Source organism: Topomyia yanbarensis, chromosome 2 (genome assembly GCF_030247195.1).
Source record: "Topomyia yanbarensis strain Yona2022 chromosome 2, ASM3024719v1, whole genome shotgun sequence".
Classification (NCBI taxonomy): Eukaryota; Metazoa; Arthropoda; class Insecta; order Diptera; family Culicidae; genus Topomyia; species Topomyia yanbarensis.
This window is the reverse complement of record NC_080671.1, coordinates 67,892,629-67,910,122: the sequence shown is the minus strand read 5'-3', so window position 1 is coordinate 67,910,122 and position 17,494 is coordinate 67,892,629. Positions and strand designations below refer to the sequence as shown.

General features: G+C 38.8%; 1 protein-coding gene across 8 annotated transcripts in view; it reads right to left on the bottom strand.

The window, feature by feature from the left end:
- The window catches only part of LOC131678299 (pupal cuticle protein 36a), a 43,311-nt gene that overhangs the window by 2,639 nt on the left and 23,178 nt on the right, over nt 1–17,494 (bottom strand). For 3 of the 8 annotated variants that reach the window (XM_058958361.1, XM_058958362.1, XM_058958363.1), the window contains exons 2-6: nt 13,804–13,858; nt 13,449–13,731; nt 12,785–12,988; nt 12,006–12,210; nt 11,885–11,939 (exon numbers count right to left, since the gene is read on the bottom strand). In XM_058958361.1, coding sequence (XP_058814344.1) covers nt 11,885–11,939; nt 12,006–12,210; nt 12,785–12,988; nt 13,449–13,731; nt 13,804–13,852 — 796 coding nt within the window. In that variant the 5' untranslated portion in view covers nt 13,853–13,858. The remainder of the gene's footprint in view (nt 1–11,884; nt 11,940–12,005; nt 12,211–12,784; nt 12,989–13,448; nt 13,732–13,803; nt 13,859–17,494) is intronic. The other 5 variants (XM_058958364.1, XM_058958365.1, XM_058958366.1 and 2 more) reach the window with 3 other exon arrangements.

The following is a 17,494-nucleotide window of genomic DNA, read 5'->3' as shown; positions in this document are numbered from 1 at the left end:
AAGGTAAATTCTTGGGTTCCAACCAATTCCGGATTAAAGAAGCTGAACACAACGTAGGGCCTAGGCACCAGACGTATCAATGTTCAAAGTGGCTGTACTTTTTTAAACAGTTTGCTTGTAGGTTGACTCTTGAAAATTAGTATACTTTCCGAAATGAATGTCTTGTTTTTCCCCTTTCCGCCCCGATGTACGAAAAATGGTGATTTTTCATGATGTGCCTGAAGCAGACGCATGGTAATATTTGATTACCCAAGCAGGAGCGGATGCAGAAAAAAATTTCGGATGGGGTCCATAATTTCTATTTTGAAATGTTATTTTTACAATACGAAATATGTAATACCCTCATTTAATTAACATCAGTTTTGGTGGTTGAATCTGGTTTTCGGTTTAGAACGAATTTAAATTAGAAACAATTTTAAAATCTCTCAAGACGTTAAAAATTTTCGGGGAGGGTCCGGACCCCCAGGACCCTCTCCCTGGATCCGCCACTGTACCCAGGGTTCATAGTATAATTTATAAATGTCTCCCAGCATTATCAACTATTGAAAAAATATGTATTCTGCTGAATATTCGCCACACCAATTTTTTTGAAAATGAATTTTCAGATATTTCACTACGTAGTTGTGTTGCGTGCCTCGGGATGGTATGGTGGTGTGACGAAAAATCACCGCCACTTTTTCAAAAGCACCATTCCACTTGGTCAATTTTTTTCACCATTTTTTTGCATGATTTGAATCCTGATAATCTAATAAATCGACTGATATTCTTCTTTTAAAGTTTAATGAATGCTTTATAGGATAAATCGGCGGCAAAGCTGCACACAATTTTTCCTACGCATGCTACCAAGCGCTCAATTCTAACCCATGCTTACGATTTTTACTTCCCGTTACTTCGGACCGGAGATTACTCCGTAGTAGTTGCAGTTCCTGCTGGTATTGGAACAAACCTATTTTTTCATAAGCTGAATAAATTGCTTTTGTGGCAACTGATGCATTCAGCAAGTTTATGGGCGAGAAACGGGATGCTTTTAACTTTTTGAATAGTTTCATTCAACTAAATCTTTTAACTTGCCCAAGTAACCAATAAGCATTATAACGTAGCCTAATATTTGCTTTAAATCCACATAAAAAGCAGCCTTATAGAGCCATGAAACCCTAAATACTGATATAATGCTGGTATTATGCCATAAAAGGCGAAATATAGTGCAATCATTTATGTTTCCTTGCGGTATGATGAGCAAAAAGGAAAAATTTTAAAATAAAATGTTCTGTTTAAAACCGTAATTAACTCTCTCCTAATGCATTGTAATGAATATCCCGAATGGGTTTTCATGTCTGATATGAATGTTTTACGAAAATTACCTTTAGTAAGTCTCGAACTGAGGTATCTTACCTCGTCCTTCACGGCCAGTGCGCTGCGTTTGCTGACTGGACTATATTGCACATGTTTGATTAAAATGAAATATGCCGAATATAATCTTCAAGAAGAGTTGTTTAACGAATAAACCCACAGCATTACAATAGCATTATATGGGCTTTTCATTTGTTCGTGCTTTAAAGATCCTTAAAGCATGTACGCGTTATATCAGCTTAATATGCGCATATAGAGCAAGCGATAATGTTATATTTCGGCTGTATATTCATGCTAATATAGAGCTTTATTGCATTGCTAATGCTGTAATGGAGTTTCAATGCAACATTAGTGCAAATGTATAGCCAATATAGTGCAATGGCTTTATACTTATTGTTACTTGGGTGATGATGTCACCACGTGTTCCTTCTGGATTATTTACCTTTTTCGAGTTACTAATGCGGACAAACCCCTTTTTCTGCCAGACCTTTACATTTACGTCATTAGGTCAGTCTGGCGACGTCAAAATCGCTTGTAATGCCAACAAACAGCAGTAGCAGAGCAGTAAACAAAAAAAACTATGTACACTTTCTCTGATTTGATGCAAACTAAAGTACTCCTCGTTCGTATTCCGCCATTATTTTGTTTCAAACAAAGTTCTGATCTTGACTACGATAGTATGAAGTCATGTCACCTTCTTGCTTAAAACAGAAGACTACATATAAAGAAGACTGATATCTCTTTCCTTCCCCTATACAAACGAGAAGCGACAGAGGTTACAGCGCCTCTATTGGAGGAAGGTAGGAAGCTTTATGTAAAAGTGTATATGTGTGTGTGCATTACTATGGGAAGTACCACCTTTACCCGCAAGTGGCGTTGCTGTTACTGTCTCCAGATTCTGGACAGAGTTGCCAGTCTTCTTGATATGCAGTCTTCGTTAAAACCCAACAAAATTTTACATCAACTGTCTCACTAACACAGCCACACGTGGACTGGATTATACAGGCAACTGGCATCCCTATCTCTACATACAGAGTTTGCCAATTGACTAATCTATGTGCAGTTGTGTTAGAGCATGTTCAGGAGTGTTTCAGGTATAGATTCACAATTTTGACAGTTCTATAAAATAAAACTGAAAATTTTAAAACTAGAACTCCCCAGCAGCAGTTTTAGCTAGGATTGCCAACCGTCCTTATTTTAAAGGACATGTCCTTATTTATGAAATTTTTGGAGAGCGTCCTTATTTTACTTCAAATGGTCTTAATTTTAAATTTCCAACCTTGGCGTATACACGGTGGTTCAACGTGACGATTTTTAACAGGACATTTTCTAATAGTTAACGGGTGCTAACTACAAACTGTCATGCTATTGTAGTTTAGTATTGTTTGTCATTTTATAACGGAACGGAACACCGGTTCGCCATCTTCAAATTATTCAACTATACTTCGAAAATCAGCGAACTGTGAGAAATGTACTTCGTGCACTCCGACCATAATATATAGTCGACATAATCGGCCAACTGACTCCACTATTCGCCATACAATCAAAAAGTAAGAGATGCAGTTCTCCTTATTGGATGATTAGCGAACAAATTGACCACATTCAGCACGCAGTGAAGAAAACATAGCGGCGGGGACATCCCCAAGCATTGGAAACCAACATTACGCGAGTAATTGGGTCATTAAGCTATATACATTTTTCCATTCCATTCGATAAATTTTAGGTCCAATATACATAATACAACATCATTTCAAAAAAAATTCGTTATAATACGTAAAAACGATTTTTTTGTTTTTTAAAATAAATCTTATATAAACTTGGCAACCATACATAGGAAAACTGCGGTTGTTTACATCTGGCCCATCAAGACAACACCCAAATCGAAAAAAAAACTATATTCATTGTATGGTCTTTATGTCAAATAAAAATAATCCTGCGGGAAAACCGGAAAAACATGTGTTCATTTTTTCTGACAGGGCATCATTTGTCGTGAAATTCGAAATGTCAAATCCTTCTGATAGTGTCAAATCCAGACTGTCAACATATTTCTTTATTTTAAATTTAAATTTTATTTTCACGTTTCCTGAGTTGGAAAAATACATTGTTGCAATCACGAAAATCAGCTTTATCGATGTATGTAATAAAAAAAGAGTTTTTTTTTAGACCCAATTAGCCAGATACCACTTGAAATACTCCGTCATCCAAAATTGAACCAGTCGAATGAACTACCTAAAGCGCCAACATGGTCAACATTTAAAAGAAATTGTTTTCAAACAATAAATGGCAAAAAATGTTTTTTCGATTGATAAATAAACATTTCGCGATTTACTCCATTTTCCAATTTTTTTGCTAGATAAAAAAACGTTTTGACGAATCACCCTGTACTAAATTATTCAGATTTTCTAAGAGAATCAATTTCAATTGTCAATTTCAATCCCTTCCAGCGATTTTATTTGTTAACCTTCCGCAAGTCGCGCTAGTGCACTGAGTGCACGCTGCTCTGAAAATCTAGCGAAATCATCTTAGACGGCTGCTCGTTCAGTGATCCATTTGCACGACTTCCGGAGGGTTAATGCATACCCTAATAAACATCTTATGATCCAAGAGCCTAACGACCTGTTCAGGGCATCATCCAAACAATATATGGAATCGTTGGAATATATGGGTTAAAGTTCATGTATACATTATTATTTTTGGGGTACTCTCTGAGACTCATTGCAACCAAAAGTTATTTTACTCAGAAATAACCAAAATTTGTTGGATAGCTCAATATCAGGTTTGGCCAAAGTGGTTATCTTCGTTCGGTATTGGCACTACACCATTCCAATTTGTCTCGATCGAGTTTCTACGTCCCAGTTCAACCGCTGGAAAATCAGCCAGAATTCCGACTGTTTTTTTCTGAATTATGGCTCAAGTGACATTCAGGCTCAAATTTCAAATGGATTTGGCAGGGATGTTCTTAAGTTGCTCTCAGTCCATTTGGTAACCCTATTTTAGCGGATGTTCTATTCAATTTAAAATTCATGCCACTCCATGTCTTCAGCGTTACTGCATTCAAATTTATTTTTCCCCAGTCTATCGGATCTAAGTGTCTCTGCTGAAAATTTTGCATGTATTTAAAACACAGTTCCAAACGTGTTTTAAAATCAGCAACAAATAGAATGGCGTCGTAAAAACTTTGTTCATTACAAAGTAGCTCGTCTGATAGAAGAAGAAAAATTCGAACGGAGATTTCATGTCCCCAAACCATAGCAGAGCCGTAGCGTTCGGTTGGCCATGTTGGCCCCCGGCAATGGCGCCATCCCTATGGGGCGCTGAAATCTTGATCGGCTGCATGAATTAAGTAGAATAGAGGAATATGGGGAGACTTGACCAGGTTTTCAGCTAAACCTGCATAACTCTCTAAAAAAGTTTTCAATCCTTCAAAAGGTAAAATGTGCAAAGGTATTGTGCGTGTTCATAATTTTTTGCAGAATTTTGAATTTATTTTTGCAAAAGTTATAAAAAAAATTCTATGAGCGTTTTTTTAGTCAAATCTACCCACTGCGGGGAGACTTGATCAAGGCCTGGGGAGACTTGACCAGGACAAAAAATAATGACATAAAACATACTGTAATTCTTTTTTCCATATTTTCGAGATCCTTAGGTAGCAGTAAAAAATACAAAAGCGTTGCATTTCATAAATTTCGATTTTTTAAATGCATTTCCTTTTAAGGATTATCTGTACTGCTTGCACTGCATATTCACACATCACGAAATTCGCCATGCTAACTTTGATTATTAATACTAAAAAATAAAGACTGGTGTTCGAGGTGGTTTTTTTGTGGCGTGATTAGTATTAACAGTAGATATCAAAACATAGTAAATATCAGAAATTTTGTATCTTTCTTTAGTTTATTGCTACTTGGTCAAGTTTCCCCATAAAATCTTGGTTAAGTCTCCCCTACATTGGTTCTCACGTTCAATGTCGTGCAAATTTTAGTAATAACTTTTCCAATGTTCCAATTTATGTAAAATCGCTTCACTATTTCATAAGCAATAAGATGTTATATAAATACTTTAAAAGTAATTATTATTCGAGTAGATATGTCCAGACAAAGTTTGATAAAAAATTACATAATTTAAATCCAATTTATTAATTACGGAATATTTTCTATAAGGAAAGGAATTTTCATTCCAAACTTTTAAAATTACCTTAAGGGATCGAAACAAGCATACAAAAATTTTTGAATTTTTTTACGAACCTAGTAGAATGCGTCATAGCTAATAATAGAATTCTGTGCTTGGTCAAGTCTCCCCATGTTCCCCTACTATAAAACAAGCCAGAATATGTATGCCATTTGCAGGTAAACGCTAAATTATTGACCGAAAGTCGAACTGAAAGTGAAAGTCAATATAATCACTGAAGGGGGCGCAAAACTGAGACTCCACAAAAGCCGGTAGAAGACCACGCCACGACCCTGTCAGATTTATTCAAATGTTCCTAAGGGGATCGTTATAGTTGAACTCTTCCCGAGCCAAGAGAGCATAATGCTCTGTCATGGGGAATGATGTAGTTCTCTTGAGCATATCTGGAAAAGCGTGCCTAAAGTGTCTTTTAAGGGAAAGCTTCAGATTGTCCGGGTGCTTTTTATACGCTCAGCAACTACTATTTTGCCCCATCCTGTGCGGTTGCCATTCAAAATCTTCACTCAATGGAGCAAAAGTTCATCGAAATAATCGATCCCGTGTTTCAGTAGATCCACACATGAAAAACTCGAAAAAGTAACCACGCCGTCGATCTTGACTGTGGGGGTTGGCATGTAGGCGCGATACACCTATATAAAATACTTATCGCCAGTAATGCCGATTGCTTTCATTAGGCAGGTTATATCAAGTCTGAGAACATCTGGGTGTACTTTTGAGCTTGAGATGTGTATGATTTAAAACGAGGAGCCGGAGCCTTCAATAACGAATCGTGCTCACTACCCGGGAAGATGCAGATTGTATTCCCCAATAAATCGTCTGCTCATTAAACCGATTTGCACACTCAAAACTTGGCCGTAATACTTTTACGGTAATAAGAGTTTTTTTTTTTTTGATACTAAAACGACTGCAACAAAAAATTCCCCAAACGGCAATATCGTCAAGTACTGCAGAAATGCCGCGAGTACAATGTGCCCACACATCATTTGTTCATCGACTTCAAAGCCGCATACGACACTATCGATCGAGATCAGCTATGGCAGATTATGCACGAGTACGGATTCCCGGACAAACTGACGCGATTAGTGAAGGCGACGATGGATCGGGTGATGTGCGTAGTACGTGTCTCAGGGACGCTCTCGAGTCCCTTCGAATTACGCAGAGGGTTAAGGCAAGGTGATGGTCTCTCGTGTCTGTTACTCAACATCGCGCTGGAAGGTGTAATAAGAAGAGCAGGGATCGACACGAGTGGTACGATTTTCACAAAGTCCGTTCAGCTACTTGGCTTCGCCGATGACGTTGATATTATTGCACGAAACTTTGAGAAGGTGGAGGAAGCCTACATCAGACTGAAAAGAGAAGCCAAGCGCGTCGGACTTGCCATCAACACGTCGAAGACAAAGTACATGATAGGAAGAGGTTCACGAGAAGAGAATGAGAACCGCCCGCTTCGAGTTTGCATCGGTGGCGACGAAATCGAGGTGGTTGAAGAGTTCGTGTACTTGGGCTCACTGGTGACCGCCGACAATGATACCAGCAGAGAGATTCGTAGACGCATCGTGGCAGGAAATCGTACTTTGGCCTCCGCAAGTCACTTCGGTCGAACAGAGTTCGCCGTCGTACGAAGTTGACCATCTACAAGACGCTGATTAGACCGGTAGTTCTCTGCGGGCACGAGACCTGGACCATGCTCGTGGAGGACCAACGCGCACTTGGTGTCTTCGAACGGAAAGTGCTGCGTACCATCTACGGTGGAGTGCAGATGGAAGACGGCACATGGAGACGGCGAATGAACCATGAGTTGCATCAGCTGTTGGGGGAGCCGCCCATCTTTCATACCGCGAAAATCGGACGACTACGGTGGGCCGGGCACGTAGCCAGAATGTCGGACAATAGCCCGGTGAAAACGGTTCTCAATTGCAATCCGACCGGTACAAGAAGACGTGGCGCGCAGCGAGCACGATGGATCGACCAGGTGGAAGACGATTTGCGGACCCTTCGCAGACTGCGTGGCTGGCGACGCGCGGCCATGGACCGAGTGGAATGGAGGAATCTTTTGTATACGGCACAGGCCACTTCGGCCTTAATCTGTTGATAAATAAATAAAAAACGGCAATATCAACACATTTAAATCTTTTCTGCGTCGCACTCATGTTTCATCAATTCTCATGCAATAAATATTAACGCATCGGATTGTCTGGAAGTGTGTAGCGGTTCACTTGTTATTGTATCCAGCTTTTTACATGCCATAATGGCGGTCTAAATTGTTCAGTTCGTAATACGTTTAATGGCCCTTTTTTGATAATAATCGTTTACGTCAACCGCGCAGCGAGATTAAGTCATCCTACGTTAGTCCAATGCGTTCAATGAACGTCCGACATCTTCAACTGGACGTTGCTGTCAAGCTGGCGTTAACGGTTATTGTCAAAAAAGGGCAATTAAACGTATTACGAACTGAACAATTTAGACCGCCATTATGGCACGTAAAAAGCTGGATTGCGCATCAAGCGAAGCAAACACTATGAGGATAAAGACGAGTTTCGAGATCGGCTCACACTCGGCTAGCTTCAAAGCACAATCAGAAAAAAACCGACTCGGAATAGTGGTGGGGTATTTCGGTTGGTGTTAAATTGACATTTCTTTTCTATCACGGACGTCAGCAGCAAGGTAACGACTGCACAAATCATGCACAGTCCTTCCCGTCATGTATGGGAAGCAAGACCTACGGTTTGGATCGACGCATCCGAACCGAGGGTCAGGATCCAGACACTTGTCTGGATCTAAGCAGAAAGTCTGGGCATGGTTCAGGTCCGGACCTAGTAAGGGGAAAAGGGGTTGGGGTGGATTCAACTGGTCCAGATCCAGGTACTGATTCGGATCCGGGTGCTGGTCCAGATCCGGGTGCTGGTCCGGATCCGGAAGGACCGGGTTTAGAAACTGGTCCGGATTGGGAACTGCACCGGATCCGGAAACTGACTATAATTTTTATTTCACTATCTAACCTACCCAGTAAAATAAATCCGTTATTCAGGCTGGTTTCTGTCAATATTGGGGAAGATTCCAGCATGAATTTGGGCAGAAATCTGCCAGGATTGCAGTTGGTTTGACCCGACACTAACACTATCATAGAATTTCGTCATTCCACCGTTTACTACCTTTGCGGGAATATGAGTTTAATACCGCAATGCGCAATTGCGTGGTCTGTTACCGAAAAGACAATATAATCTTACGCAAAAGTAATAGAAACATACCCATCGGATTTTGGGTGCACTTACTGTCTTCTTGGAAAAAATGTCTACTCTGTAGTAGGAAGATATCGTTGTCTCTAATTAGCTACTAATGTGCGATGAGTGTTTATGATGAGCGAATAGCAGCCCCGATATTTTATTCGAGGAGTAGATCAGTTATTGTAAGTAAATATGAAGCTTAATGTGGTAAATGCTTGCACCCTGTGATTTAAACACATCAAACATAATGTACTGATCATTTTCAGGACCAAGCAGAGTCATCTATCGAGCGAACTGACATGCAGCAGGCCGTCGAATACGAGAATGGCTAAGTCAACATCCCGGTATATACTATACGGTACATCCCGGTATATATAGATGATGCTTTAATCGAGGTACGACTGCGCGATCTGGCACCACTTCCCTCTAATCCCGTAATTAAATAACTCATGTCAAATAACTTCTACTCAGGTGCTCCCAATGGTGTTCGTCGAATCCGTCCTACAAAACCTATCCCACTTTTATCTGAATTTTTTAATCAGTTCAATGGAGTTCAATATACAAACAAAATGCTGGTTACAGTTACAGTCAAAAGAGCGCAAAACTAGGTTTCCGCCAAGCGAGCCAGACAGGGGCGGCGAAATACTTTACACCCGAGTGGGTAGAAAGCATAGGGTGAGGGGTCCATTAGTAAGGATTGTTTCCCTTTTCGCAATGCACACGCTTACATTACATTCACATTAAACCACGTTCGTTTATGCAAATGGAATTGTGGTACATCGATGTTTTCAAATGTGTGTAGTGCGAGATACATGCGTTGCGCATCTAAATTTTTTGAAATGGTTCAAAATTTCGAGTGGGTAATTAATTACCCACTCGGTTATTTTCGAGTGGGTAGTACTACCCATACTACCCACGCTTTCCGCCGGCCCTGGAGCCAGAAGACCACGCTACGGCTCTAACGCGAAGGTCCCCTTACTACACTGTCTGCTTGTGTTTATGCGCCCAATCTCGTCCAACCTTTGCGTGGCTGGTGGATGAAATGAAAATGTAGGGACGCGTTACCTATTGAAATAAAGATGATGCGGAATTCTTGTATCGTTGGACGTGACTACCTTATTCCCACACGTATCAGTGGCTGTTGTTTTGGAAAGTCTTCGACGCCATCTTGAACGGACTAACGTATCGCCATATCAGGTCGAAATTTAACATTTAGTGGTGGAGTCTTGAATGAACCAGGATATTTTCACATTTAGGACGGACTTCTACAAGCAAACATGAGCAGTCAACCTTCCCCTCTTCTGGCAGACGACTTCGAGTTAGCGTTAGATAAAGAAAAACGTTTTGCTCGATTTTGCAGACCATAAAAACGAATAATAATACATTAGTTCCCGATTAGATGGGATCATGAACCGTCGTAGGTGGACATTATGGTCAAAGTAACTTTGGCTAGTCATACCTAGACCAGCAATTCCTGATAATTCTGCATCAATTTTAATAAGTTTTGCATCATCTTGGTATCATGGTGGTACCATGAGGGTAACCGCACTGTTCGACTCGTATCTCCAAAACCGCAAGTCCGATAGCCAAAAAATCAATAGTAGCCTTTGGGAGCGTTATATCGTTCGTTTGAAATGCCATGGTTTGTGCAAATCGGTTCGGTCATTTATGAAAAAAGGCATTTTCAGATCTCGACGAACTTTTCATTGACTTTGGGCATAGCCTATACCAACATCTATTTTCCATTCGGGTTTAATCTGAAATCTCATAGGTGGTAGGGGAAATGTGGGTAAGACGGACACATGTTTACTTTAGGCATATAGCATATAAAGTTCAATTGCATTATATGAGTACTCTCTCTTTATGGATATCCTTGAATTATGAAGCACTCAGTAGGCCTTGAATATTGTTAAAAGCGAAAAATTTAAGTAAACATTGATAATCAGTAGTGCATCTTCGTACGGATGTAATTTTTACGTCTCTGATTTTAAGGTTTATCGAGGACAAAATCAATTTTTTCGCGGATTTTTTCGTGTATTTCGATAATGTAACTCTTAAATGACAATTTTGTGGAAAATAACAGGTAAGTTCTTATACGAGTAAATAAGTGCGAGCGTTTTAAAAATATGTGTACTGGTGGGGCAAAACGGCCAGTCTTGATTAATTCTATTGATTCATCCTTATATGAATGTCTCGCGTGTAGAAACGAAATTCTAGCAATCAAACGTGGAGAAACATCCAGTTAGCTGAAGTCTCACATGTAGTAGACTGCAAGATGTACGTTAATGTGACCGAGGCTGAATACGGAATTCTTAGGACCTGGAAAAGGTAGAAGACTTTGTGCAGGTCCCATATTCTGGCTATGTGTAATCGAGGAACTGATGTTACTAATTGCGTATTTAATATGTAACTTTCCAGTTTTGTATAATGATTTGACTGATCATTGGAACTGATTGTATAGCCTCTTTATGACAACGGAAAAAACGATATTAGAAAATACATCATTTGCTTCAAATTTAAATTGAACCCCAAAATGTTAATTTTCACCTCGAATTGAACATATATATTAAGAAGAACCAAAAACTATCCAAAACATCCATTAGAAACAGTAAATTTTAATATTTTGTGTTGTGATCATCCTTCCGGCGACATGTCCGTCTTACCCCCACCATATGTCCGTTTCACCCGCAGTCTGGAAAAAGTGCAGATATTTCTTTGTTTTCTATTTCTTTCAAAAAAGATACTTGTTGATTTTTGTAACATAATCCCTCTGGGCACTCGAAAGCCAACATATGGAGCTACAACATAGAGTATTTCATGTTGACAAAAACATGCTTTTACTATGTTTTATTTGAGTATAACCTTAACATGTCCGTCTTACCCCCAGTTCCCCTAGGTGGCCCAAAAATTAAAGCATCCTTTCTAAATTTTCGCAAAGGGTTATTCGTGGTTCGTATGTTTCAGTATTCTACAATTCTATGTCAACCCTACGATAACTACTGAGAAACTTTTAGAGAGCCTATCGATATTAAAGAATTCTATTTGGCGGGTTTATTAACCAGAAGAATACTGTGGGCCTGCATTTAGTCTACCCCAATAGTGGGTTCATTTAATCAACTTACCATTTCCTCCTTGTGGTGTGTCACCTCCAAAGCGAGTGTCGATATTGGGCGAATTCTAAAAACAGAAAAAAAATTTACCATTGTTACACAACGCAGCAAAAAAAACATCAACTTCACCAACCGGATTTTCCGGATAAATTTGCGCCGTCTGATGGAAGCCAGATGGTCCATAGGAAGCCGATGATCCAGCATAACCGGCACCGCCAAAGTTTCCACCAGCACCAGCTCCAGCGCCAGCGGCAGCGCTCTGTGCTGCAAAAGCGGCCTGCTGTTGGCGGATATTATTGAAGAGAGCATTCTGGTGCGCTATCTGTTGCTGATACAAGCTGATAATCGTGCAGCGACAATAAATCACACAGGTCATCATCGGGGAAGGGTGCAAGTAACGCAGCATGAAAATAAAAACAAACGATTTGTCATTAGCGGAAGGTTAGTTCCAATGGGGTTCGGGTTGGGTTCAGCTAAGTCTGAATAAAAAGTGTAATGGTGATGAAGATGAATGAGAGGAATGTAGTTATCGAACACATTTTCAATGGATCGGTTAATGAATGAGGCTTATTTATGAATCGCCACTCGGAGCGGATGTCATCAGTTTTCCATTGTTTGGCGGTATATGAAGTGAGAACTAACGATAATTCTGATACGAGCGAGGATATGAGATTTGTCTAAGAAATTTAGATACTATTTTATAACATTACTGCCTCTAATCGTATAGACAAATCAATAAACTATTCTCAAGAATTCTTCTTGATTATACTCTAACTGCATATTGAGAGAATTTTATTAATTGTTAATTATAAATTTATTTTAATTAACTAGCGATTAGAAGCAATAACAGTCATCTACCAGTCAACAAATATTAGATGCGACATGAATTTTTTTTTCCGTGCGTTAAATTACTTCATAGGATCGAAGTTGCTATTAAGACCGTTGTAGTTTTGGTGATTGTAATGATTATTATAATTGGTTGAATAGGGATATCCTTGGCCCTGCTGCAATCGCTGCTGATAATGGAGGTTCTGTTGATGGGGATGGTACCGTCCATACTGCGACGCTGAGGCGGCAGCCGTGGCTCCAGCCGTTGCAAAAGCCTGGGTAGCTGAACTGGTCAGGTTAGTATACAGAGTTAGGTTAAAACGAGGGAGTTTGCAATTGATTGCACAAACAATCGAAAATAATTTTAAAATATTTAACATAACCGCCCAACCCATGTTATGACTAGCGTCAATCACTAGAATGTTGATAACCCTGCCACCAAATGCGTTCTACTTCACGTAAAAACGCCGCAAAATTTTAAATGCAATCTGTAAATACGTCAGCGGACAACGACGTGAGCTCATTATGAGTACGTGACATCATCTTTATCCGGGTCCGGAAAGCTGTTAACGAAACAGGTTTCGTCTTCCATTATACCATATTCCGAAGCAAAGGGAATCACAACAGAAAGAGTTATTGTTCACAGAAGTCAGGCAGAATTATTCATAGTATAGGAATTAAGCAAGCGCTTTGTGGTATTGGCCACTTCAAAAAGTCGTAGCAGGTTTTTGGAAGGCAAAAGCATTACTTGGCAAAGTTAGACTGCAATCCATGAAAGAAGCTGCTGAAATCGAACACGTTCGGGTAGGCTGGCACCGGTTGGTAGGGTGCAAATCCGGGCGTAAAAACACCGGTCCCGGCCGCGGATCCGACTCCGCCGGATCCGACAAAGTTCGACGCGAAACCCCCGTTGTAACCTGTATTGGTATAGGGGTACTTGTCAGCATAGGCATTGCGGTCATAGTTGGGACTGAACTGATTGTAGAGACCTGATGACGTACCGGCACCGGCGTACTGGCTGCTGGCATATCCTAAAATGACAGAAGAAAGAGGGTTCATCGTTAGGTGTGCGTTCGATTACGATTATAGAAGTTTAATGTTACCAGCACTAGCTCCGGCCACGAGGGCAGAAATCATCAAAAACGTAAACATGTTTACCTGTACACGGGGAGAGAGAGAATTCTGATTATTGAAAGTTCATTAAGGGCGTTTATTTTATGAACTAATATAATAACAGAGCTTATCAATCGCGACTGTGAAAGGCCTTTCGAAGCTTTGCTTGTTATAAATTTGATGGTTGATAATAGGGCCGTTTTAAGACCACTCGGGGCCCCTGGTCACTATAAACAAAGGAGCCACTATTACTGAACAGGTATAAACAGATATGTAGTAGTATGGTTCTCGATACCATTCTAAGGCTCTTCCAATTTTGAGGCAAATAGGCACACGGTTTGTAAGGGAAAAATCATCAAAATACATGAAATATGAGATATGGTTATAAATTCCGCTACATACATACACACACAAAATGATCTGCGTTGATCCAAAAATTTTATGGTAAGTGACTGTCATGCGCAAGATTCCCAAAAAATCAAATTCCCGGACACTCTGAGTTTAAAATGAGAAAGCATCATATCACGAAGAACCTTCGTGTTTCAATCCAAGATTTTCAAAAAGAAACACATTGCAATGGTGCACGGAAAACAATCCGTTCATAAATTCACAAAAAAAATCACGATTTCGTAAACTGAACGATTTACGAAACCCATGACTAAGCTCCTGAAATAAAAAATAATGAACCTCGTATTCATGAAACAATTTGTGTTTCCAAAAAAAAACTAGTTCTCCCCGAATATATACAAAGCATTACATTCAAATGTTTGGTTGGATTACTGTTGTGACCCATCATGATTTCTCATCACGTTTCCGTGCTATTTTATTCATGAGCTTACGATTGGATTTTCTGTCCGACTAGCAGGATTTATGTTCACTAATTCAGGAGCTTAGTCGCGATTTTCGTAATTTCCATCCACGTTATCGTGATAGTCACGGATAGAATGATCCATGTTTATGATTTCAGGATCTTAATCAGAATTTTTGATTTTTTAATCACGAGTATTATTTTTACTCATGATTTCAGGAATGTCGTAATTTTCATAATTTCTATTCAAGTTATCGTTATATCGTCGATTAGAGATTTATGTTCATTTATGTCCATGGTTTCAGGATCTTAGTCACGATTTTTGATATTTTTGTCACGAGTTGTGTGATTTATGTTCATGATTGGGGAATCTTAGTTACGATTTTCGTAATTTCTAATCACGTTATCGTGATATTTTATTCTAGAGCTTACTTTCCAATTGGTCACGTTCAGTATTGTGACTCATGTTCATGATATGAGCAGTTTTGTCATGGTATTCGTAATTTCTTTTCGTCTTATGACGATCTGTTATTATTTGGGTTATATGGTTTTTTTTTTACTCTGAGTAACGTGACAATATGAACATAAAAATGTGATTGCTTCGCGGTATCTTATTGTATGATCTATATCACGTACACGATTTGTGGTGCTCAGGGCAGTTTTTATTTTCTGTCCAGGCATCATACTGAAACTTATCAAATGAATAACGATGTTCGAAGTCCTAATAGTTTTCTAATATCTACTACTCGTACCTAATACTGGTCGCAAGCACCTGGACATTTTTTGAAAAAGTTCATGGAACAAAAATGATTCTACGAATCATTTTTGTGAAATAGTTCACGTGAAAATTTCAATAATGGAAAATAGATCCTAAAACATGTGCTAAGAATCATCTGCTAGGAATCATGATACAGTTCATGAATCCATGGATAATATTTCATGATTTTTGTGAACTATTTGACGAGCACGAATGGACAGACGTGACATTTGCACTCGGAATCATGAACCAGTTTACGATTACATTAATAATATTTGATGGTTTTGTGCACTATTTCACGAGCACGAATAGTAAGTCGCGACTATTATACTAGGATTCACGAACCAGTTCACGCATACATGAATAATAGTTTATAATTTTGTAAACTATTTCACGAGCACGAATGGTCAGTCATGATTTGTATTAGGAATCATGAAACAGTTCACGAATACATGAATAATATTTTATGATTTCGTGATCTATGGCACGAGCACAAACGATGAGTTGTGACTATTATAATAAGAATCATGAACCAGCTCACGAATACATAGAAAATTTTATGATTTTGTGAGTTATTACATGGGCACGCATGGTCAGTTGTGACTACTGTACTAAAATCACGGTCCGGTTCACGAATACATGAATAATATTTCATAATATTGTAAAAAAATCCACGAGCACAGATATTGGATCGTGACTCATATTAGGTATCGTGAATTGGTTCACGAGAATTGAATGGATTCATGAATAAAATTCCAAGTTTCGAGAAATACTTCACGAGAAAATATCCAGATTTTTTTTATTTTTTTAACTAATGTTTCTAAATCTATCAATAATATCATGAATCAACCCTTGTTTTTATAAATAATGTTCATTCATATTAGCACTTTTTGATTACTGCTACATCACATCATATTTGTTAACAAATAGGAAAATTGAACAGAATTTTAAAACATATAATTTTTGGTCATGGTCCTATTTTCGAAACGTAAAAACGTGATTGTTTCAGAATTCATGGCACTTTATTGACAATTTTGGGAACATATTGTTCTGCATGCAATTGGTAAGACAACAGGACATTTGAAGGATGGAAATAAAAGACATTGCAAGGTGTTTCTCTTAATAACCTTTGCATGATGTAGCAGTAATCAAAAAGTGCTAATAAGTAGTAATTTGTTCTTCATAGTTGCAAGACGTTGTTTGAGGATGAAGTACCCTGGCGTAGGCGGAATGATGAAGTCGGACAGGTTTACCATCAACATTTTGAACGTTGTTTAGACCAGAAAAAATATTCGTATTCCATTATACGTTTAGGGTGGTTTTCGTAAACTAAGTTCGAAGCTTCTTATGTACTAAATATTTTTAGTAGTACTGTTTTCACGTGTCGAGTCCCAACTTGTTAACATCGTGGGTATTCTATGTCAACAATTGCCACGTTTCGGTTACATATGAGCAAACGTTACTATCCGTAAAGTATCAACTCAGTTCGAAGCAAAATACGACATTTATGATAGATTGGACATTCTTTAGCTACAGAGCTATGAGAAGAACTCCAAAAATTTTAATGGCAATACTAACGAGCAACAGTCCAAATCAACAACAAATAATTGTTTCTATAATTTGTAAGCATTGTGAGGAATGCTGACAAATTATAAAAACAATTGTTTGTTGTTGATTTGAACCGTTGCTCGTTAGTATTGCCATTACATTTTTTGGAGTTATTCTCATAGCTCTGTAGCTAAAGAATGTCCAATCTATCATAAATGTCGTGCTTTGCTTCGAACTGAGTCAACTAAAATTAGAATTGGATTTGCCAAGGATTTGTTTAAGTACACCATTTGACCGTGCATTATAAGTTGGATTTAACGTTTCGAGTTTTTCTCGTTTGCGTATGACGAACACCTTGATCATGATATAGACGTTAAGTCTTATAATGCAAACAGGGTCAACTATAGTTCACTAGTTAATGAACTATGATAGTTAAAATAGTACATAGTTGAAACTGCCTACACAGTTTATATTCCTTTGGAACTTCTTGATTGTGAGCAGTACAGCATTCCTTATGTGATGAAACTGGATAGAATCGATATCCAACTTCGTGAATAGCCATATAATC